The 23,563-nt window shown below is 38.1% G+C and overlaps 1 protein-coding gene across 2 annotated transcripts in view; it reads right to left on the reverse strand.

Annotated features, from left to right (window-relative positions):
• GNAS (GNAS complex locus) overlaps nucleotides 1-23,563 on the reverse strand; it is a gene marked incomplete at its 5' end in the record, with an annotated part of 154,168 nt that overhangs the window by 71,381 nt on the left and 59,224 nt on the right. For both annotated transcript variants that reach the window (XM_082007230.1, XM_082007231.1), the window contains one exon: nucleotides 22,394-22,466. In XM_082007230.1, the coding sequence (XP_081863356.1) occupies nucleotides 22,394-22,466 (73 nt within the window). The remainder of the gene's footprint in view (nucleotides 1-22,393; nucleotides 22,467-23,563) is intronic.

Consider the following 23,563-nt stretch of genomic DNA (forward strand, 5'->3'; position numbering starts at 1 on the left):
ACAAGTACCTTGAAACAGTTATACAAGCAAAATTACTCTCTTAAGCCAAGAACACAGAAATTGTTTAATTATAATTAAGTTTCCATTCAAAAGAGATCAACTATATTGAATTTCGAAGTCAGCGCTGGAAAGAGTAAGCGTAAGGCAAAAGCACAAAGAATCAAATTTGTGCATAAAAAAATTCTCCAAAAGCAACTTGACATCAAAACCGAACTGGTCTCAAAGGCTACACCACACTGGTAAGAAGCCCAAACTCTGATCTTTTAGTACTATTTACCTCAGATGGTCTGGATTTTTTATTTCTGTCGAGTTTATGTAAACGCCTTTATGAACCATTTCCCATGCCCATGCTTTAAGAAAAAAGTTATAATATTTTTGCAATACTTATTTGTGTATGTAATTGCAATCAAAACAGACAAGGACAGCAAACCCCAGCAGAACTGCCACTTTGCCCATGTCAATTTGGCTTCAGAGGTCTAGAAAAAAACCCGGCAGAGCACACTACTCTGCGTTAACACCGTAACCACCCGTTTGCAACCACCTGTACAAACAGTGTACTTAAACAGGTTAAAGCAACACTTCAAACTGACTTTAATTGTTCCTCTGCACTCCTCCCCTCCCACAGGGAGGAGACAGGAGAGGAGCCCCAGGTGCTGCCAGCACGGGAGACCCTCACTCGCAGCCGAGTCTCTGGACCAGAACTGCTTTGCCCACAGAAGACGACTCACCCCCTGAGAGCACCCCCCAACGTATAATCACTTAAAAAAGCCAAACCAAAACTGGTCTTCTGCCTGGAGTTCTTAAGATTATATTCTATTTTCCACCTAGACTGAAAGGCAATGTTGAAAACTGAATAAAAATCAAGTATGTAAATAGTTCCTGACAGTAATACACAGGTTTTTCTGAAAGCAGATTAGTAGGAGGTATGGCCCAGAGTTCAACATGTATCAGGCAATAGCTGCCTTTAAAGTATCACACTGATTGCTATAATTATATTTAATATCATATGAAATATTTTAGTTTCTTTTCCAGTTATTAAAAGTTTTGCACTACCAGAAGTAAGGATGATACAAAAAAAAAATCTGGAAATAAACATCAAATTATTACCAAGCAACAATAACAAAAATACCCTTGCTTCCTTCCAAGTACAGATATAGTCACCGTCACATTAAACCCATTAGCAAAATTCTTCAGCCAGCATCAGGGAGTATTGTTTCAAGCAACAGGTTCCACCTACTTGTTCTTCTTGTCGGCCTGACTTTAGAAGATATTGTCAACTAAAAAACATCAGAAATACACATTTTATTTCCAGCCATCTAGGGCTCTATATACAGAAAAGCTAGAGTCAATTCATTGGAAGAAGGGCAAGTATCTGTACTGCTACTTCTGAAATAATTTTCTTATGGATTAAGTCAAGCTACATAAAACTGTACTACAAGTTAACTGATGAAATGTTTTAGTAAACAAATCCCATACATTTAACAAAATAGAAAAAAAATGCTTCCTTCAGTACAGAGGAGCTGTGGAAGTGAATCTGAAAACACAGTACACATTTCCCTTACTGAAATACTGTATTTCCCATTATGCCCATTTACTTAAACTGCGTAGTAACAGAACAATACTTTCACAATCCAATTTTAAAATTCCTTAACTGTGACACAGCAAGCTATTTTGAGTTACAAAGCTTAAGTGAATACAGTATGCACTATGGTTTTTAGGCATACAGTTAGGACTGACTATTGAATTCCTCCTAAGTTAGCCCTAAACAGATGGGTAGATACAAAAAACTCTCTCGTCTCAGCTTCTTGTCTCTACAAAATCTGCTTCGGTACCAGGCAGTTGAATCTTACAGGATAGTACGTCCTAAGCAATTTTTTTAAAGTTGGCAGAGTAGTTCCACACGAGTTTCTTCTTATGCAGATTACTTCCCAACAAACACCAAGAGGCTGAGTCTTCCCTCCTTGTGGAGTTATTTATATTCAAACTGAGCACAAAGTAGATACAGAGCACCTACAACCTGATTCATTGCCTACTTAGCTCCCGTTTGTGCAAACCTAAGCCTGAATGTACGACGTGTAAAAAGGAAGACTTGAACAACTGCTCAGGTTTAACAAATAGGTTGTTGAAAACAACCACCACCAAAACTAAAGTGTTTCCCATTTAAAATATCAATATTAAACCCCCAAACATTTCAAGTAAAACAAAAAACCACACTGTTTGTTTGTTTTTAAATCTGCTTAGGAAATGCTGTTTCTGGAAGCAAAGAACGTTCTCCCCAGGCCACAATCTGCCATGATTCTTCCAGGGACTTCCAGGGAACCCCACCTTTAGTATCAGTAGGGTTCATTTAACCAGGAAGGTTCACTGATGTTTTGGACAAATGTTCTGGATCCAAATTTAGCACCTTCTCCAATGCAACACAGATTAAATGGAAAAATTCCAAAACAGCTCTTATTGAGAAGTCTGGAAGTCACAATGGCTGCAATGAAGAAACTTGCACTTTACTATACTCAACATCTACATATGCTTCAACTCAACCAGTAAGAACAATGACCTTTTACAGAGCTTAAAATTGGAAATTAATTATACCTGAATAAGCACATTTATTATCATTTCCCCTGATAAAAGGGAAGTTATACTGCTGTAATTTAAGTCAAATTATGACAATGGCACAATTATCATGTCCTGGCCCTGACCTGACATTTCTAAATAGTAACAGAAAAGTGAAAGATACAGTTCATACTGACAGTACATAATAAATGAGAATGTTAGGCCAAAAGTAATGTGAGAAATAATTTGCTGATACTTAGCATAGCAGTTATAATATATGGCACTCTCCTGTAACTGTCCAACTACTTTCACAACATATGGTCCTTTAAATATTAACAGTATTGTTTAAATGAGAAACTTATACACAGCTGAAGAAAACATCTCAAGAGAGTGTATATTGCTATAAATTATAACACTGCAGATTACTTAAACAGTACTGCTTGGGCACAATTATTGATCCAACCAGCTGCTACCTTGGCTGCTACAAAAGCGCATCAAAAGCACTGAGAAGCTGGAAATATCCTGGCTCTATCTGAATCTGATTGACCTCGGTGGCGTCCCAGCTAACGCGGAGGTATTAACCAGGCAGCACAATTAATTCACAAGATTTGCATTCTGTTCAGGAATAAAACTAAAAAAGGAAAACAAGAAGCTTAAAAGGAAAAAGATCACTTTTTACATTATTCAAGTATTAGTCTTTTTAAAGAAAAACATATTAAATGTGACTTAAACTTCAAAACTTGTTATGACTCTCACTTCTTGGAGTTCCTGAAGTGCCAGTGGCAGAACCTGGCAAGAGACCTGAAGAGGAATTACTGCAAATCTTTCTCTTACACTTTTTTCCTAATCCTCCACAACTGCCATTTCTGACACAGGATACTGGACTACACAAACCACTGGTCTGACCTAGCATGGCATGGATTCTTAGAAATTATTTTCCTAGAAATTTCAGCAGACCAAGATGCCACTATTTACAGAAAAGGTGTGCTTGGTACCAAAAAATTTTATTAAAAACCATTAAAAATAATTTGGTGAATCATCAGTATCTGTAAAATTCTATAATATATTATTTACCAGATATAGAAAACAGACCACATGAAACATTTGTTCATTTAAATAAGAGAAGCTGCTTCTCAGCCAAGGGGTAAAACACTAGATGGGGTGGAAAGAGAGATGAAGAGAAAGAGAGAACAAGACACAAAATAAAGCATGTCTCCTCTCTCCCTCCCCCCTTAAAAATAATAATTAAAAAAAAAAAATTAGAACAACCTGCCTCAATAAAGAGCCAAAACATTTGTCTTTGGCTTGTATTTTTCATACACCTGACCATTCAGCAATTTAATGAATGTCGCCAACCTTGTCACGAGTACTGCTGGAACTCAGCTGCTGCAGCCGCGCAGCACAGCTCACCGCTATAGCTCCTGCACTGAGTCACCTGCAGCCACAGTTCTCAGCTCTGATTGTCAACTTTCTCAAACAGCAGCTCTCAAACTTTTTTGTTCCTCCCCATTTCTGTCGTAAGAACAGGCTAGATTGTACCTGGGGGAAGGTACACTGTTAGGAAGTTGCTGAAATGCAGCAAGGAGACACAGCTTAGGACAGCTGAGGCTGCTCCGGGAAAGCCGCATGTCGGAGGGATGGATGAGCAGGAGCTGCCCCCCAGCAGCCGCTCAGCCCACCGGGGGTCCCACAGAGAGGCAGGAGGACGGGTGCTGTGGCTCCTGCTGCGCCCCTGGCCCTGGCAGCCTGTGCTCCTTCCAGATATATTCCCAGCTACTGGGAGGGGAAAGGGAAGAATGTACTTCACTTTAGTTATCACCAACATACAGCAAGACAGACAAGGCTTCCCTCTGAAACGTTTAACATACAGAATTACAAAATCTCCTTCTCCACAAAAGGTTTAACAGAAAGAGAAACCAAGTTTATTCCCACAAGCTACAAGAGCGTATTTTCGACGCACGCAAACAACATGCAGAAATGCCCTACGAATGTACTACCTGGAAATCAGATAACACCACAGATGTACCTACAGCATAATGATATTCACTGGCACCTCCTCAGGTCCTTTCATGCAGGAATTAAGCAAGACTTTTCAGGAGTTTAGACCTCCTATAGAACATAGCATAACCAACTGCATATGCTGCGTGTTCCAAAGACATTTATGAAATGTTTAAGTTATGTATTTTAGTGGGTTATTAATAGTTGGTGTTGGCAGAGAAAAGCTGCGTTTCTCTAAAAACATAAATTGTGTAAACCTAGTCATAAACATTTTTACAAGTAGGTTTTTTCTAAAGCACTGTACTGACATTAGCTAGTCAATCCTCAACCCTTCCTAAGGGGTAGATTAAGTATTAAAGTACACCCAAGGTGTGTCATCATATCAGTTTACCCTTAGTGGCACTTACACAATTAGAGCAAATTGTCTATTAGCTTCATCATTTGAAACTAGAAGCCTATGACAATGCTTAATTTTACCAAGTGATTCCGAGGGAAAAAATCCCAGTGGACAAATTACAGTCTGAGTTGTGTAACTACATATTAAGTCACTACAGGGAAAAAAATTAAAATAACCATTTTCACACTACATGATAATTATGCAATCTGCAAGGTATGAAGGTAGCGAAAGTGTTCTGTCTCGAGCACCATGCCTCAGAGAATACTTTAAATATTTGCCTGACCTAACTATACATTTATCATTTCTGCACTAGCAATCAATAAAAAAGGAGAGAGGAGAGGATAACTAACTGGGTAATAATTTCACCTTGGGCAATCAACATTCATAACCAGCATTAATATTCAGGAAATGCCCCAAGTCTCAATCATTAATGATTAAGTATCACCACACCCCAGAATATTTTACTACCTATCTGTATTGACATCATGGGATCCAAACTTCAAACATAATTGCTTGCCATTTTAAAGATCTTCTCGGAATTAAGGGATGCTGGCTACAACAGCACATATAAACTCCACCTCTGTGCCAAGGCAACAGACAACTGAATTTAAAAAGTTGTAGTCTCAATTTCCAACTCCTTAACAGCTTGAGGACATATTGGGACCTTTTTAAATATAAAAATCATCTTCTGGAAGACTGAATTTAGAAAATTTAAACCTTAGACTAAGAGGGACTCTTCGTATTTAATGAGAAGCAATCCTTCACCATCCCACCTCACTTAGTATCATACATCCGCTACACAACTTTCCAAAATATTTACAGCCGCGCTCCTGAGATTACACAACCCAGCTTTTAGTGAACACCAAACACATGCAAATAGCTCCAGGAATCAAAACCACCCCTCGACACCAGCATCGCACAGGAGCCCCATGTTACAATTCCGTGCCGACTGCTTCAGCAGGCACAGCATGAATCCTTTACACCGCGAGTGCAGGGAGGCCCGAAAGGCAGGCTGCTGGCGGGGACCTGCGGGCCCTTCATGGCCGCTCCGTCGACGAGAGGTGGGCCTGGGCCCGCACCTCTGACTGTACTCACACCCAGCTCACCTCTACAACACCTAAACCGCCGTTGAGTCCTTAAACGGGCCGTGGCGAGGTCCTGAAACCGGCAGTTTCTGACCGGGGATTTAACCCGTTCTTCCAGCAGTGACGACGCACCCGATGGCAGACGATGCCCTGCATCTGCCAACCCCCTTCGCACGCGCCAGCTGCAAGGGGTGCTGCAAGTTGCCTTCCACCAAATCGTAATTCACCAGACTCCCTCAACAGAATTAACAGAGAATTCAGAAGTGCAGTGACATTCAGATACAATTCCATTGTAATCACTTCTATAATACCTTCAAATGAAGCTTCTTAAAAAATCTACTCCAAGAAGCAGAGATTTCAATGTTTAAATGTTCGCTACCTTTTGCAGTATTCTTATTTTTAAAGATACTGAAGAAAAATCTGAAGTCATGCATTTACTTTCATTTTGCAGAAAGAATATTTATTTTTGTGACAAAGATGTTCTCCACAGAGTAACGGGGTGACCTTTGTTGTTGAAACAAAAGCTAGACAAAAAGAGAAAAGCAACAAGCGAACAGTGAATACTATCAAATTAGATGACACGTTTGCTTGAAAACCTAAGGTTTAAGGCACTGCGGTCATATTGAGTACCGTTCCATAAACAACTACTATACAACGGGTTAACATACAACAGTTAATTGTCATACATAACAATAGTTAAGAGTTCAATAAATTGGCAGAAGGATTATAGTGCAGTTTTATTACTACCGCCAACACTTTTACTGCTGTGCTTATTATGGGGTTTTTTTTAGCATCCTGCTCTTGAGCAACCAGTTTATAATATTTACCCCTTTTAAAGCTAGGTATACAGAGAATACCTATATATAAAAAAGGGGCAACTACGTTTACATGGCAATACTGGTGCAGCAGCTAACACATCACATACATACAGTAATTACACACATCTTGCACAGACAAACCTACTTAGAAGGCTGGAGGCAAAATCCACGCATTTTATGCATTACAAAAAAGCATGAACTAGGACCGGTCTTTTTCTCTTAGAAGATGAGAATAAAAATACCACCACTACAAACAGTTTTGTATACACATCACACACACAGGCTACTTTTGTATCTCTAAATTACCTCTATTAGCTCCAGTATGTAAAAAAAAAATATTTAGTCCAACACAAATAAACCTTACATGTTGAACGTGGTAAAAATACTACATAACACTGGGTTGTTTTTTCATTATGTTGTAACCATTTTCAAGTGTAGTTCTTTTGTATGCCTTCATTAATTCAATTTATCCTTAAACCTAGAATTATCTAGTATTGTTTTCAGTCCTCACATTAAAAGCAACAAGTAGCCTACCACCAGCTGACTCAAATTCACTGCAATTTGAGTTGGTGAATAATGTACCACCCCTCTCACCCAGTACACACAAACTCTCCTCAGGCATGCACTCCTTCAGGTCTGTGATGCAGGCAATGAACATACAGACTGTCATTCAGAATGTATATGTTCTCTTAGTAACAGCGTAAACTGTCATACTACCTTTAAAACATCTTACACTTCTGTGGAAGCAGGATAGCAGGAAGTCACCTTGCAACGATAAGCTCTGAATGTGCAGACTGAGTGTTCACTTCTGGTGTTTATCTGTATCACCCAGAAAATGCCTCCTATATTGTACTGTTTCTTCTTGTTCGTTTTATCCTGAACAGCAGCAAAATGGAAGCCTCTTGACAAAAACACCTATGTGGCCATCCAGTGTGTAAACACAGACTGAGGACAAAACACCCTGCATATAAAAGCCTCGCTATGTCTGAAGCACGTCTGTGTCTTCCACAGGCACTGAATGTAATTCAGAACACATCCTAGTTTGTGTATAAATTGAACCAGGGACTTGACATATCCCCATCTCTGACACATTTGCAGTACATCCCTTTTTTACTACTCTCACCCAGAAGTGGAGTAAGCATGTTTAAGACCACCACCTTCAGAAAAAAAATAGTGGGAAGAAAAGCATTAAATTGTGACAGCGACCAACAGTCCTCCAACCCACACTTGTGGGATAGCTTAATTCATGGATAGCTTAATGGCAAGCAACTCGGTAATTTCAGACAGACTGTCACTTAGAGAAAGTGAGCAGTGTCAGAACCTGCTCTAAAAAAATCACATTAGAATTACTTACTGCTTTTTAGGAGTTAGTTACAGAATTTAAAACTACCTTTTCATATGGGCAGTCATTGACAATGATGTCCTAAATTAAAATAAACTCAAATTAAGGCAGTCTTAGTTCAGATACTTTCTAACTTATTTGTGTCCTCACTAAATGTTGCTTTAGTCAGTCTATGTGTAATATATAGTTTTCTTCTTGAACTGAAATGAAGCTATCATAGAAACCTAAAAATCTAAAACCAGAATAATTTTCCCAAACCAGATTTCATTTTCATTATGATAGCCTTTGCTATGGCAGTTTCTTCACTGCTCAGATCACATTTTGCACAGGAGACAAGATACAAAAATAAGCTCTATTTATTGCTTTATAAGCATTACAGCATTATCAAGTAACAAAGGACCTACACAAAATCTATCATACTTCTAGTTTGGAAGGCCTTCCAGGTGGTAAATATTTTAATGAAACTCAACACGCTGCAGGTGCATCAGCATGAAATGAATAGTGATGGCTGTGTATCAGCAACAACAGAAACAAAAATCTTCCAAAATCTTCCAGTTAATCTGCAGTCCAACTAGAAATACAGGAAGTCAACATAGGTCAGAGAAATAAATATATATACTAAACTAACTCCTGCTCTCTTGGGACTAAATCCTGCCCTCTGCTCTACGAAGCATAAACATAATTGTTTGTGTGCTTCACTCACTGAAAGGAGAAAAATAGTCTTCATTTAATAATCTTATGATCGCTTGATTAGTGCTTGGAAAATAAAAAGCACTATTTAAGTGCTAAATATTATCAGTGTTTTCAGAGCATCAGCTCCAAACTTGCCACTCCCCATTTCTTTCTCTCGTAACTCTTTTCATTCATGTCATCAAAAGGCATCTTATTTTCAGCAACAACTACTCACTTTTTTTTTTTAAATGCTGCTAGATGTGCAGAACTACTGCTGAGGTTGCTTGGCAACTAGTGAGATGTATCAGAGATAAGGTCCAGAATGAATGGAATTGAAGAGAACTATATTTGGTTTCATTAAGAGATCCTAATGCACCAATTTGAATTATCCACACTACGGTGAAATTTTGCTATTTCTTTCAAAATACAGACATCTGTAATCACAGAGTCCCACTAAATCCATTAAGCCACCTCCTCAGGCACATACGTGTCTGCCTGTACAGAAGAAACTTCAGAATCAGGGCTTTTACCTGGGTTAGCAGTTTGGTAGAGCAAGGAACAATCAGGTAACACAGACATTTTGTAAGTATTTTGAAGAATTTTCGGCCAGAGAATATAGTTGAATACATCAGTCTGCCTTTCAGTGTACCATAAGCCACTGTACTTCTCCATATACTTTAATATCAAGTTGAAACTTCAAATGAAACACTTTTTCCTGAAGGTCACAATTTGAAACAAGATAATGATCCATGACTCCTGCAGTGGCAGAGAACTGATTACAAAAAGTCTGCCCTAATAATGCAAGGAGGTCAAAAAAGCCTTATGCAGCGGAAGATGGAAACATGCCTAACAGTTCTTAGTGAAAGAGTTTCTTTCTTATCTCAAGCTCTTCAACTAACTTTATCTGGATCATGTGAGTAAGAATCCACCAGTCTGGCACAAAAGAGGATCTTCTAACATCACCTCAGATCCTGCCCAATCTCTGATGTATCAGAAGGAAGTGAAAATAGTGACAAAACACAACTACCAAACTATCTAAAGGGAAAAAACAAAGCCAAAAAAGTTGGGTTTTGAAATGCACCACCACAAACCCCCACGCTTCCCCACCTCTCTGATGCCCACAGGCAAACACCAGACTCCATGGTTTCAAGGCTTCAAATACCAACACAGAATTGCATATATCATAATGATGTTCAGGGTAATAAAAGCAAAAATAGAAGCCCATAGCTGCAAAGGAAGTGGGTAATTTGCAGCACACGGAGCAGGCTTCGTGCCTCCCAAGGCCAGAGCGGCCACCGGGAGCACGCACACTTGCATCAGGAAAGCCGTATCTCCAGAAGCTGGATTGAAACGCAGTCTAAAAATAAACCTGCCCTTCCCCGAGAGAGCTCAAATGAGGCTTCGTCATGCCCAACAAATTATTTCAATTGAAGTATCTTTAATGCTAGGAAGCGAATCTCACGCCTGCCTTCATTTTTGGGTGTCTTTCTCACACAGCACAACCTCTACGCGGCAATGAAATCGTGTCTGCACGCCCTACTTCTGAACCCTGCACAACTCCTGCGGCCCTTCTTCTAAATTCTTCCCAGTAATTCCACATCCGTCGTGAAGACATCAGCTTGGGATATACTATTTTAAGAACGCTCTTATCAGTGTTGGAAGTCCACTTTGTTACTTACGTTTCACTTTCCCATTTTTCAGGCATCCAAGCTTGCATTTGTCTTTTTGCCACAAAAAAGCGTACTAAGGTAATTAACTAACGGACTTTCAAGTACTTCTCCAATTCTACAGATACAATCTATGTTCTGGCTCCCCCAAGACTGTCTCGCATTCAACTGTGTTAAAACAAATTTCTAAAATACAACCTTGAAACACATTATGCAGATCACCCTAAGAGAGTAACCTGACCTTCCCAGCATTAACTACATGGCCAGTTTGCAGAGAGGGCTTTCAGACTGAACCAGGCCAGCAATCTAAAGAATAATTTTATACGTATAACCGCTAGTTCCCTCGACGCTTTCCAAGAAATGGTCCCACTCATTGCCTCTATTAACCACCGCGCTGAGAGATCCATCACTAACCCAGCTGTTACATTCCTGTAATATACGCACAGCTAATTTCACACAATGCAATTTTCAAAATCAAAATATAATGTGATACTACATCGAATACCAAAACCAGTTGATTTTATCAATTAGATCTATAATCATAAAAGGCACAGATTCATTCAACAGAACCACACTGTATGTGAAGCTAAGCTGACCATTAATGATGTTCTTCCTATACACCCTTGTTGGAAGAAACCATAGTAAGTAAAAATAGGAAGTGAAAATGCCCACATTTGATGCCAAGCATCCGGGCAATCTTTTACTTTAAGCAATGGAATTGTTCCCCTTTTTCTAAGAATCAGAAAGAAATTAACATTAGCATTTCCCATTGTTTCTCACATAGTTCCTTTGGGATTCTTGTCTATTATTTATTGAAAATATAATCCTAATATTTGCCCCTCTCACAGATGCTAAACTGCCTTTTTTATTTGCAGCATTTTACAGGATGGATACATACTTTTTTTGGTAAGCAATAAAATATCTATGGAATATTTTTGCTTTCTATACATAACTATGTACCATTTTACCTTCTGCATGCAGTAATAAATCTATGCCCAAACAATACTATTACAAGTAAAATTAAGTGAAAAAAATTACTGTTTTCACATTGTCCAAAATTATCAGAATGGAATCTATTAATTTTAATTAACAAAATAAAGATCTCAGCTGATTCCAGTTAATCCCAGAGAGAAGTAAATTTTTACAATTTATTCTGGGACTTAATTGAGTTTCCATTTCTGTCTAAGGTAGATAAATCTAGTAGGCTTTTTTTTTTTTTTAAATAATGTGTGCATATTTAATATTACTTATGGATATCATCTAAGACTATCACTTCTGTCTACTTTCCCCTCTTGATCCCTCCCTCTCCCTTTCAGACAACTCTTTTTATGTTTCCAAGGTATGAATAAAATTGTTGAGGGAGGAGGGGGGAAGCCAGAGAGTATGTTGCCTACATTATTTCAGTGTGTTTTTTGTGACTCCTTACAATTGTGCAAAATAAGCAGAAATGCTTTACCAGACTAATTTTTACTTTTTGCTAGCCCCTTATTTTCCAGAGGTGTCAAATAGATATTAAGGTAACAGAACACTATGAAGCTCTCTGGTGATAAACATAAGGAAAGTAAACATATGATTGCATAAGATGCACTTACATAAAATGAAGATTGTCAAATTAAGTGAAGGCAAAACACAAGAGGCACCACGGAGCACCCCAAGTTCCCAAGTTGAAATTAAGAGTCCAGTGACACAGTTCCCTCCCATTTTCAATTCAACAAACTAAAAGGCAAAAGAGTCACATTTGCAATTTTTAAGTCTCTCATGTGTAAGTTATGGAACATATATTTATCTACAATGTTCAGTGTAAGCAGAATGCGTTCCTATGAGTAACTATTTTGAAACAACATTAATAATTTTTACATACAAAAAGTAAAAGGTTGTATCTAATTTACAGGCATCTATTTTAGTATGCTTCAAAACCCAGTACTGAAAATTCAGGAACTTCTTACACTATAGAAATTTAACAACAAAAAAACCCCAGACAACCCCATAAAGCCAATCTTCCAGAAAGTTGTGTAACATGCTTGCTGCAAAATACATTAAGACCAAGTATTAGAAAATTTAACATTCTTACTGATACTGACCTCTGCAACTGTTTCATTTCTTTCATAAATCATGCAGTGCAGTGATTATATTCTCATTTCAGAAAACAAAAAAATTAAAGGTATTTAATAAAATCTTTTCAGCAAATGGCTATGTCCTTATGATTATAATCTTTTGCTTATTTTTAAAAAGAAAGTTATTACAAACATTAATTTTTCATCTTTATCCTAAATGGTCTTAAATTGTTAAAAGCAACACCACATATGTGAAGCTATGTCAATCGCTGCTATGCAATTAAATTAAAATTCATGAAACCAATTAGTTTAATTTTTCCACAGTAATGCCACATTAAATAATAACAACTACGCTAGCTAAATTTTAACTTATTTAAATTATCAGCATTAAAACAGGTATTACCCATAGTTTTCTGAACTTACTGTGCCAAGTGTCCCGTTAACATTTTTATCTATTAAAAAAACATACATCAAGCAAGATACGAGCAAGGCATCCTTTCTCATTACAGACTTAAAGAGGAAACCTACTTCGGTGATACCCATTTCCTTGTGACATTGTCCAATTAATATGAACATTTCCATTATATAAATAATTGTATTGGCAAAACAGAATAAAAATGTCTTCACTTGGAGGAAACAAAAGTGCACCTACGCATGTAGACCTACAGACAGAGTATTTAAGTCACGATGATTAAGAAGGCAACACTAAATCCCCCAGCTAGCTGTGAAGTTGCCATTCAAGGCTAAATGTAACGTCTACTGGGACTACACTACACCTCGGAAGGAAATACTGCCCACCTCTGCCTGCTCCATTAGTTCACCCACCACCCTTGGGAGGCTACAAGGGTGCCACTGGGAGAGATGATTAAAGACAAGTGAACACAATGACTAATTAAATAGCCCCTTGGAGAATACAGTCAGCAACAGGTAGCTAATAGAGAAGGTCACAAACTTTCTCATACTTTAGCAATAGCTAACACCTTAAAACAGAACAACTCCTCAAGAGCTGTTCATTGTTGTACATTCCTCAAGAAGTGTATAAATTTGCCCCTTGTCAAAAACATATCTCAAATAGATTTCTAAGTAAGCAAGCTGAGCTGTAAACAAGTAATTCTAATTAACTGCATGTTTACATTAAAGTACAGTTGTAGAAATAACTATTAAAAGCTGGTGCAGCTACACTTGCACTGTATCCTAAATACTCTTGCATTTACTAGGAACTCAAGATTCCATTGTCCAAGTAAAACGGAGGGCATATTATTTTTGACATCAGGATTCAAGTTACTTTTAAAAATAAAAAACCCTCATCAGTAGAAATTCCTTCATTTCAATTTGAGAGCTTTGAATGACCAAGATTAAACTGAATAATTTCTGTATCTCAGCTCCTCATCAGAGATGGGACTTGGGCAACCCTAATATACAAACGCATGATATCTCTAAAAATAAAGATAGAGATAAATTTGCCTGCCGGATTATACTTCAAAGCATTAGCTATGCCTGCCTTGATCTAGGATACACTCAGGAAGGATGCTTACAGAACTGGAACAAGAGTAGTGTTTTTCATTTTTTAGAAAACTCCCTCAGAACCCCACAAACCTGCTCCCCCAGCCCAAGGGAAGTGAAACGACAGGACACATCTTTGCTCTTACTGAGCCTATCCCACCGAGACCATAGCAACCTAAGAAACAGGAACAAGAAATAACAACTCATATCTAGATTGCTAGAAGGAGCTGAGAAAGGCACAGCATTTATTAATAATAAATTCTGTCTTATGGGACAAACACACTAGTTTTAACATAATGAAATTGAAAAAAAAATTTCCCCAGCTGGAATGACTGGCAACAGATAAAATGTAGCTATATAACGAAGTAAGGAGAATCTTCAGGGACTGCAATAATGTGAAGGTATAGTTTTAATACCAAAAAGGTAACCTTCCATGAGCTTAAGATGATAAGAAGTATTCTGTTCATATATAAAGTAATTCAAGCATCCATCTGGATAAATTAGTAAAACCATTTTTTACTGGGAAAATCAGAGTATTTCCCAGTCTACCCATCCAAAAATATATGGGACAAGAGGAAATTCAGTGAGATACTATACAAGAAAATTCTTCACATAGTACTGATGCTGTAACACTGGCTGTAGAAAAGGTAATCACTCTGCAGGTCTAATTCTTGAGAAGTGTTGGGGAAAACCTGATACACTGCTTTTTTTTTTCCCAGAAAGGACACTGAAGTGCGGAATATAGATACATACTTTAATATTCTCCAGAGTTATATTTTTGAAGTTATCTAAAGTTTTTTGGGGGCATTTAATATAGTTTGTGATTTATTAAATAACAAGTTAAATAGAATATGATACCTTATACTAGTAGATGTTTATACTACTGTTATAGGCTTATACTTATGTATATAAGTAGATGTTTGCTTAAGATAAGAAAATGGAGAAAAACACACCACTTCCACTTCTAATCATGAATGTGCAAAGTAAAAAAAACCATTCAGAGTGAACTGAGGAAGAGTAGGACTTTTTTTAGCTGTTTTCCCCTCAGTCTCACTCTCTCAGATACTGTTGTCCAACTTCAACCAAACTTAAAGGAGGGTTGCTGTTGCAGAGATTCATTTCCAGACATGAAAATCACAGGCTGAGTAGAAGAGAGACCAAAATCAGTGCTCCAGCGAGGAAATACAGAGAGAGTTCATGTAGATCTACACCAGCCACAGCACATGCTCACTTTGTCCTGGTAGCAGGAAAAGCAGAAACGAGGAAGATAAAGGACAGGATGATCCCAGAATATTTAGGGGTCAGTGCTGCAGGGAGCATCAGGGCCAGGGACTAGAACGAGGACTGCATCGGTTGGAGGAAATGGGAGATACTTGGAGCGCTATGGGTCCCATGGGAAGGAACTGCAGATGCTGCAGGGGTCTGGGAGGGACTACTGCAGAAAAGATTTGGGAGACACAGAACAAATTACAGAAATCAGACTTCATTAGCTCAGCTACCCACAGAACGGTTTATTTTCTGTTTTGAGAAGGTAAAAGGAAACTTGCAAATTTTGTAAAACAGGGTTTGTGTTCATTTGGTTGTTTTTACCAAAACTAACGGGCAAAATTCCACATCTACCCTCAAAAGTCAAAATCCTCCCAGACCCATCCACAATGTTTTCTACATAGTTAAGTCTTTAGCTCTTTTCTGTCTCTCTTTTGCCTCTCAAATTACATCACTCATGCTTAGTCCACTATTCATAGTTATTGCCCTCCAACCTCTCTACAACCCTAACTATAAAGCTTTCTACTAGGTTGATAGCTGCCTATGGATACTTAAAAAGCCTTTGTGAAATTTAAACCTCTAAACAAATAAAACCGCTGCCATATTTTTGGCCAGTCCCCTTACATGCCAAATCATGTCTGCAACATATGCAAATCTCACTTAAGGGACAAGTTTACTGTATGTTTTTTTTAAATCTGAAAACTGAAATATTTCAACTGAAAGCACAAACGTCAAGTTGCAAGGCCAGGAACAGTAATTCAGAGGACAGAGAGCTCTCAGCGTACAACAACATAAGACTGGTAGTTTAAGTACTGCTTTGCCTTTGCTAGGAGAATTCAACATTTCCCAATCAGTAAATGCAGGTAAGACACATGCTCTTTTATGAGCAACACCTTGTTTCCCATGCAATAATAAAAAAAAATAATTTACACTCAATTCACTTTCCTTCTTTTAGCTAAATAAAGAGTATCTTGAAAAAGCAAGCACACAAAACAGGCAGTTGAAAATAAAGCATAATGTAAAAATGGAAGTCTATGCTTTCTTTCAATACTATGTTGTCACCTCTCCCATTATGGTTCGCCTGAGCTTACCACGAACACCTGAAAACAGACAGACTAACCAGCTTTTCAAACTTGCTTTTCTGCAATATATTCAGGAACCTAAACAGCATCACTTTGCACCCTGGGAAAAAAAAAAAATCACTTCACTTGTACATGGAAATATTTTAATGGCTTGATTTCAGAATGCCTCTGAGCAAGGTAAAGGAGTTATTCCATTGACTATTAGCGTATTCAGCACCACAGTATGGTAATGCTCTTTGCCAAATAAGGCCCAGGTATTATAAACTATCAGAATTTTCTGAAAACTCATATTACAGCATTTAAAAATCACACCCGAGTAGTAGATTTAAATGCAAAACATTTGCACATGCTCCTAATGGAGAATGTCTCATATCTTAGGGCAAGATATCACAAAAAACTTGAAAAACACAAAACTGGAAGCTTTTTTCCTTTTGTCTTTATAACATAATGAAATACTAATGCTGCTTCACTGAGTTCAGGTTTACTTTTTGCAGAATGGAATTTTGCCCTTTGTAGACATAAAAGTATTTCCAAAGAAAAGATAATTTCAAGCATATAAACACAACATTAAACATGCTAACAATTAAGGAGTTTCTTCTTTGTTTAGGTTGTTTAACATCACGAGGTATTACCTCCCATTTCTTTCAAGTTGATGGAAGTTGCATTTAACTTGCATAAATATTTCGCATAAACTTTGACAAGGTATATGCAGTATTCAGTTCTTAATCATAGTATTTATTCGCTGTTGTTATATTCTTGTCTTTTGACAAAACTCAATTACACAACTGTGTCAGTTCTTAGGCCAACCCTTAAAATAGACTGAAATACATATCCTGCTCCCCTCTCCACCCACACCTTCACTTTATGTTCTACGGCACCAATTTTGATCAAACCCTGTAACTAGTTGTTCAGCTGGAATGGAACTTTTCATAGTCTTGAAGAGATGTACACACAAATTTTCCACCTCATCTGTGTCCTGGAACAGGACTTGAATTAAAAAAAAAAAAAAAAAAGCCTCCAGATATACACTGTGATGCAAAGAAAGAAAGAAGGTGGGGAGGGAATCACACACACCAAGCCTCCCACTCCTCCAATTTTCAATGTTACTCGAGCACCGGGGGGGGGGGGGAGGAATCTTTGTTGCCAGTAGACTAAAATACAATAAAGTCAGTTTGTTTCTTGGCAAGGAACTGATGTGACCATACTAAAAACATGGTACACAAACCTAAAGGAACTGTAAAAACAGAGCAATAATGTTTGTGTGTACAAACTACTATTAGGCACTAGGAGGGGAATTCATTATTTTAAAAGACTTAGTAGTAAATATTATACTTTTCCCTCACTCATAACATTTACTTCCCTTTCATAAAATCACACACACAGAAAGACCAAAGTTAAAAAACAAAACACAGTATCAGATAGCAGTAAAGTTACCAAGACAGAAGTAATTTCAGTCACAAAAGAGATTAACACTGACCATCGTGACTAAATAACATCATTTGCTGCTTTATGTGAAATAATGGTGGTACTGTAGTTCAACTTTCGGTGGATGAGAAGTACAAAGGAAAAATCTGAAAGCATCAATGACTACTTTTCCTTCCTCAGAAACTACTAAACCTAGGTGAGAGAAGAGAAAAAATTCCAAACCCTTAAGAGACTTGGCTTTCTTAATTTTCTCACTAAGACACGATAATTTTTTTAAAAGTACAAGAGAAATGCAGATATATTTGTCATCTAAGTCTTGAAAATAAAGCTATTCAGTTCTGCTTCTGCCGTCATCATTAACAGATTTGATAAATACACAAATTCCTATTCAACACTTCAACATACCAGTTTAAGAAATAAAGTCATCATTATACAACATCATTTGGGAAACTGAGGCTGAGCAGCGTCACCGGAAATTCCCTATAACCTCAAGACTTCCTAAATCATAAATACTATCCAAACTTACTAATCACAAAGGCACATTCCCCTTATTTGTCAATCTTTGTAGTGGATTTTGTAAGTGACATTTCAACAATTTAGTTCTATCTAAATATTTCTGCTTGTCCCAGTTTTTCCCATGACACTTCAAAATTGTCTATTGCCCTTGCCAGTTTCCCACTTTCTAAAATCGTGCATGACAATGTCCCTCTTAGAGTCCGTCAGCCAAACCCACAGTGATCACAGAAAAGATCACTTAAAAAAAAAAAAGTCAGTGAAAAGCCATCATAAAAGCAAAGAGCCCCAGCCCCAAGATAACACAGAAAAGAGTTATTTTCTTTCCTCTTCAACGACTAATTCTTCCAACTATATTCCTTACTCTTTCTGTCCTCTCTTTCCCATTTTTAATCCTTTCCGGTTCATAAAGATTGGCATCTGAACTTCTGCACAGTCAGAAAGTGACGGTGTGAGCTCCACTTTTCCACTATGCAACATCAGAGACCTCCTCTGGAATAGCCTCATGAAAAGACAACTGAAGCGTTGAGGAGGGAGGGAAGGAAAGGAAGGGAAGTCACAGGCTTTTCCTGCTATTACAAGCCAAATGTAAACCCTTTCCACATCACAAGGGGCTCTGTTGTTGGCAGTAATGCAAAGAGTAGAAAAATTGGTTGATACGGAGTCTTCATTATGCAGCTCTTCCACATTAAAGATGAGGCACACTGGAAGAATACTACGGAGAAGCCACACTCCCATTACTTACGAACTTGCGGTAGAAAGACATCAGTTGATAGCATGGCCAGCTGAAGACATCCTGCAAGAGCTGGAAGCAGGCTAAGCCCTTCCAAAAACTCCACCCAGAAAAACCTGTGCTGTAGACCATGCCTTGCTTCTCCAATATTCTACTCTGCTTACCAATGCCACAGTGCTGTTACTTCCCACATACCATCTTCACAACGGGAAGGAAAAAAAAAAAAAATTCTGTCTCTAACTCAACTACCGATTATAAAAAGAACATTGAAAAAATTTTAAACAGTCTTTACTGTAGTTAACTTGGCTGGAACTTTAACCACCTTCAAATTCACTTTGTCATTGTTAACTATTAAGCGTATTAATTACCTCGAACACTTGATTCCATACAGTTCCTCAAATAATTAAATTAGCTAAAGCGATCAAGGATTGGAGTCCCAGAGGAAATTCTTCTAGTTTTGGAGAGCTACATAGATTTCACCTTGTTAAATGCTACAACTCTATGTGAGGCCAATTCACCTAAATGCACATGACAACTATCCCTTCACCTGTTTAAGGACAGAATCCTAAAAATAAAACAAATCGCCACACTCACTGAAGGAAGCTAGTACATTTAGCACTGGATATCCTATTTAGTCACCAGAAATTAAGAAGAGTATTTGAGTAACACTAAAGAAAAACTTTTTATTCCCTTGTTCGTAGCACATTAAGACACCTTTCGTAACAGGTATCCTCCTTCTGCTTCAAACATCAATCACCACAGGGCAAGCAAATCAAAGGCAAGCAAGTTTTAGACAGAACTTTAAACTGAATTTCTTTCAAGCCACATGAATAAGCTGCATCAGCAGAAATAATTCAAACCTACAGTTATGTAACGTGCACACTAAAACTAAAAAAAGTCTCTTCACCTCCAGCATACTACAGTTTTCACAACCTCTCTGCTGTTATTCATCACATCAACTGTGGTGGTGTACACAAATAAGTTTACCTTCTAGAATGACTGATAAGAACATTAAGGGAAGTAATGCTTTACTTTTCCTACTCTTCCAAAAAAAAACCCTCTATGCTATCTCTCTCATTAGCAGAATCCCATATCGTTTTTCCAGAAGGTAAGTAGTCAGAAAGGGAATGAATCGGGTAAAAAGGATAGCAGGGAAAGCAGGACAACATAGGGAGCAGTTGGTTACTTTGAAGAAAATATAAGTTACTTAAGGAATAACATGTAGCTTGCAAGAACTTCAGAGCACTGAAAAACAGCCTTCTCCCCCATGTAAAGTGTATGTTACAATCTACTGATTATTTCTGGCAACAAAAACCTAAAACTTATAGCTTACTTCTTGTATAGTTCATATATACCACTTTTTAATTTGATTTTTATGCACCTGAATGTTCCACACATACCACCCACGAAAGGACAAGCACAAAGGACTGACTACAAGACAGTATGCTATGGGGTGGACAACCTATGGTTCCTGATCTGCAGGCAGCTCCCCAGCAATGCAAGCGCGGCTCCCACGCCGGGGTATGCTATGTGACTGGCAGCAGGGCTGTGCTGGCACAGCGCTGCTAGGGAATCCAAATCCCTTGCTATGAGAAGGCAGAAGCCAGCAGAGGCTCGCGAGGCCAAATTTGCCATGTCGCCCTGGAATCCAGCTGCACGCTCAGCTCCAACCTACAACGCAGAAGTGAGATACTCAAGGAACGTACCGCTGTTGCAAATCCCAGGGTGTGTCCCAGTCCCTCCCCATCTCTGCAGGCTTTGTATAATGGGTTGCTGGGCTCCCAGTTTCACACAGATTTGGGTATATGTTTTGCCCAGCTGAGAAGGTTATCTACCCATGTAACACACCGCTCATTACACAGCAGCGGAACCTCTTTAAGAGCATCTGGATGCTTAGAAAACTTTGAAGAACTGTTGGTTAAATGGATTCATACTTTTAAAAGTGCCAGGGATGCTTGACTTCCGCTTTCATTGATGAACCTTTTACTTAGAACATAACATTAAGAGCTGCTACATCAAAGTCAACTTATGCAAATCTTTTAAGTCACACAAGTCTTTTAAGAGGTCTTTAGTAACAAGAGCAGGCAAAATAATGGAGACAACTCAGCAGTAACAAGATGCAGGACTGGGCACTTCAGAGAAAGAGTTGTCTTGGATATTCCCTATAAAGAGGGGCTAAAAACATTTAGCACAGAATCTAATTTATTATGCATCAGTCTGAACTTTCTTCCAAAAGACCGTGTACCTTATCCTGAACTAGCATTTGGGGATTAGGAAGAAGTATTGTCCAGGCTCCTTGGCTAAACTTTTAGCTCAGACATTCTTACTGAAGTATTAACTACTGAAAGACTAGTGAAAGCTTAATCTTCGCAAAAAGGCAGGTTTCACAAAATAGATGATACTACTAGAAGCTAGAACTTAACAATACAAAAATACCTTTGAAAACAAGACAGACAAAACCAGTAATACAATCTAAAGAAATTAAACACAGGGAATAAGCTCTGAAATTCCAAAACCTTAATTCAATTAAAATTCATTTAGCAGGTTTTCGTATACACACATACAGACACTTGCAATCATAAACTAACACGCAGAATAATCTCTTCCCAGTCCCTAGCGAGGTTAGATTTGTGTTTGCTAACTTTTCATCTTTCTCAGACAAATAGATTTCCATTTTCCTTATCCTAATGCCATGCCCCTCCTCACAACTACCAAATAATTGAACAGATTTTAAGTGCAAACAAGAAGAGCTTTTAGAAACATAATTTAACATAAACCTCTGGACAAACACACACAACAGAAGAGAGAAGAAAATCTGACCTATTATCCCCAAAATTCCTAGTACAGTCTCATTTTGTGAGGAGAGAGAAACAAAAGCCTTGCTCGCTCCAAATAAAGAAAATTGCATTCATTTTGTACACTAACAGGAGGGATGTTTACAGCAGTATGAATCAATGTTCTATAGCAGAGGTAAATTAGTGTCAGCCATGTTGTGAAAGAAACTGCAGTTAAAAAAAACAACAACCAACCACAAAACTTAAGCCTTAATCATATCAGCTATACTGAACCTTGATATAAATAATTTTACACCGTTAGCTCTTACTCATTATTGGTGCATGACTTCAAGTTAGTGTCTATTAACTTCATCTAAAAACACACATCCAAATTCTGGAGATCACGAAGCAGTAGTAAGAAGAAAATATACCAATATATAAAACAACAGCAGTGACTGCTGTGTGGAACACAGACATAAGGTAGGTTGTAAAGTGAAAAAACAAACGCACTTACTCAGCATTAAATCCATTCACATGCAAGATCCTCATCTGTTTGACTATTGTGCTTTTACCGGATTCACCAGCACCTAGAAAATGAAAGTAAATCAATTTCAGAAGGAAGCATGAGTGATGAAGGGACACACTAGAATTTTTTCTTCACAGTAACATTGAAAAAGTTGGTTTTCTCAGTGCAAGAGTGAGAAGTGAAAGAAAAAGAAGTAATTGCCACTGGAAACTTCAGTTGTAACTAAAAATAAATGCCCAGCTCAAGTCATGTGTCAGATCTGAATCTTGGATCACTTTACTGCCCATTTTTCCAGTGTCAATGTTTAAAGCAGATTGCAGGGTTTGGAAGGAAAAAGGACAACTTCAACACTTTATAGAGAACAAGATAGGGAATGTCAAAATCTGCTTGCCTGGTCAGTACTATCTGTTGGAGAGAAAGACTGACTAAAGTCCATACTGAACTAACACATTTTTGTTAGATCCTTAAAATATTTTAAGTTTTGTTGTGGTTATCACCCAGTCAAAAGACTAACTTAAATCTCAAGAAATAAAATACACGGATACTCACATCTGAAAAAGGAAGGCATCCCCTTTAAGCCTCCACCCACAAAGCTACAGAAACCTCCTTCCCTAATTTGTCTTGTAAGCAAGCTCCCACCCTCTCTACATGTTCCAAATCAATCACATATGCAACAAGACACAAAGACCACCTTTTGTGGCTGCATGCTCCAGATGGGCCCCCCGCAGCTCGATTCCCTTATATACCTGTGCTACAAAAAACCCCGCTCCACTTTACTCCAGTTTCCGTAAGTAGATGTGTGCTATTTCTGCTGTGCTGCACAGACGCCAGTGCACAGGGCAACCCATCTGCCTAGAGTACCCGTTTTTCCGTGCACGCTAAAAAGACTCAAACAGCAGCATTTAATTGAGCTGCTCCACGCGGCCAGATCGGTAGCTTTCTATATAAAGCAAACATATTTTTGCAAGAGTAGTGTCATAACCTGGCAAAAATTAGAAAGATTTCCCTTCACATCTTCTGGGTACTCGTTCATTCCTTTCATTAGCCTATGTCTCAACAACAGAAAACATATGTCTGTGGCAGAATAGGCACAGAGGTACAGTTTGTATTTAAAGGATGCCAGGCCTCTGCTAGCACACACTGACGGCACAAGCCTCC

This window comes from Phaethon aethereus, assembly GCF_964289735.1.
Source record: "Phaethon aethereus genome assembly, chromosome: 16".
NCBI lineage: Eukaryota > Metazoa > Chordata > Aves > Phaethontiformes > Phaethontidae > Phaethon > Phaethon aethereus.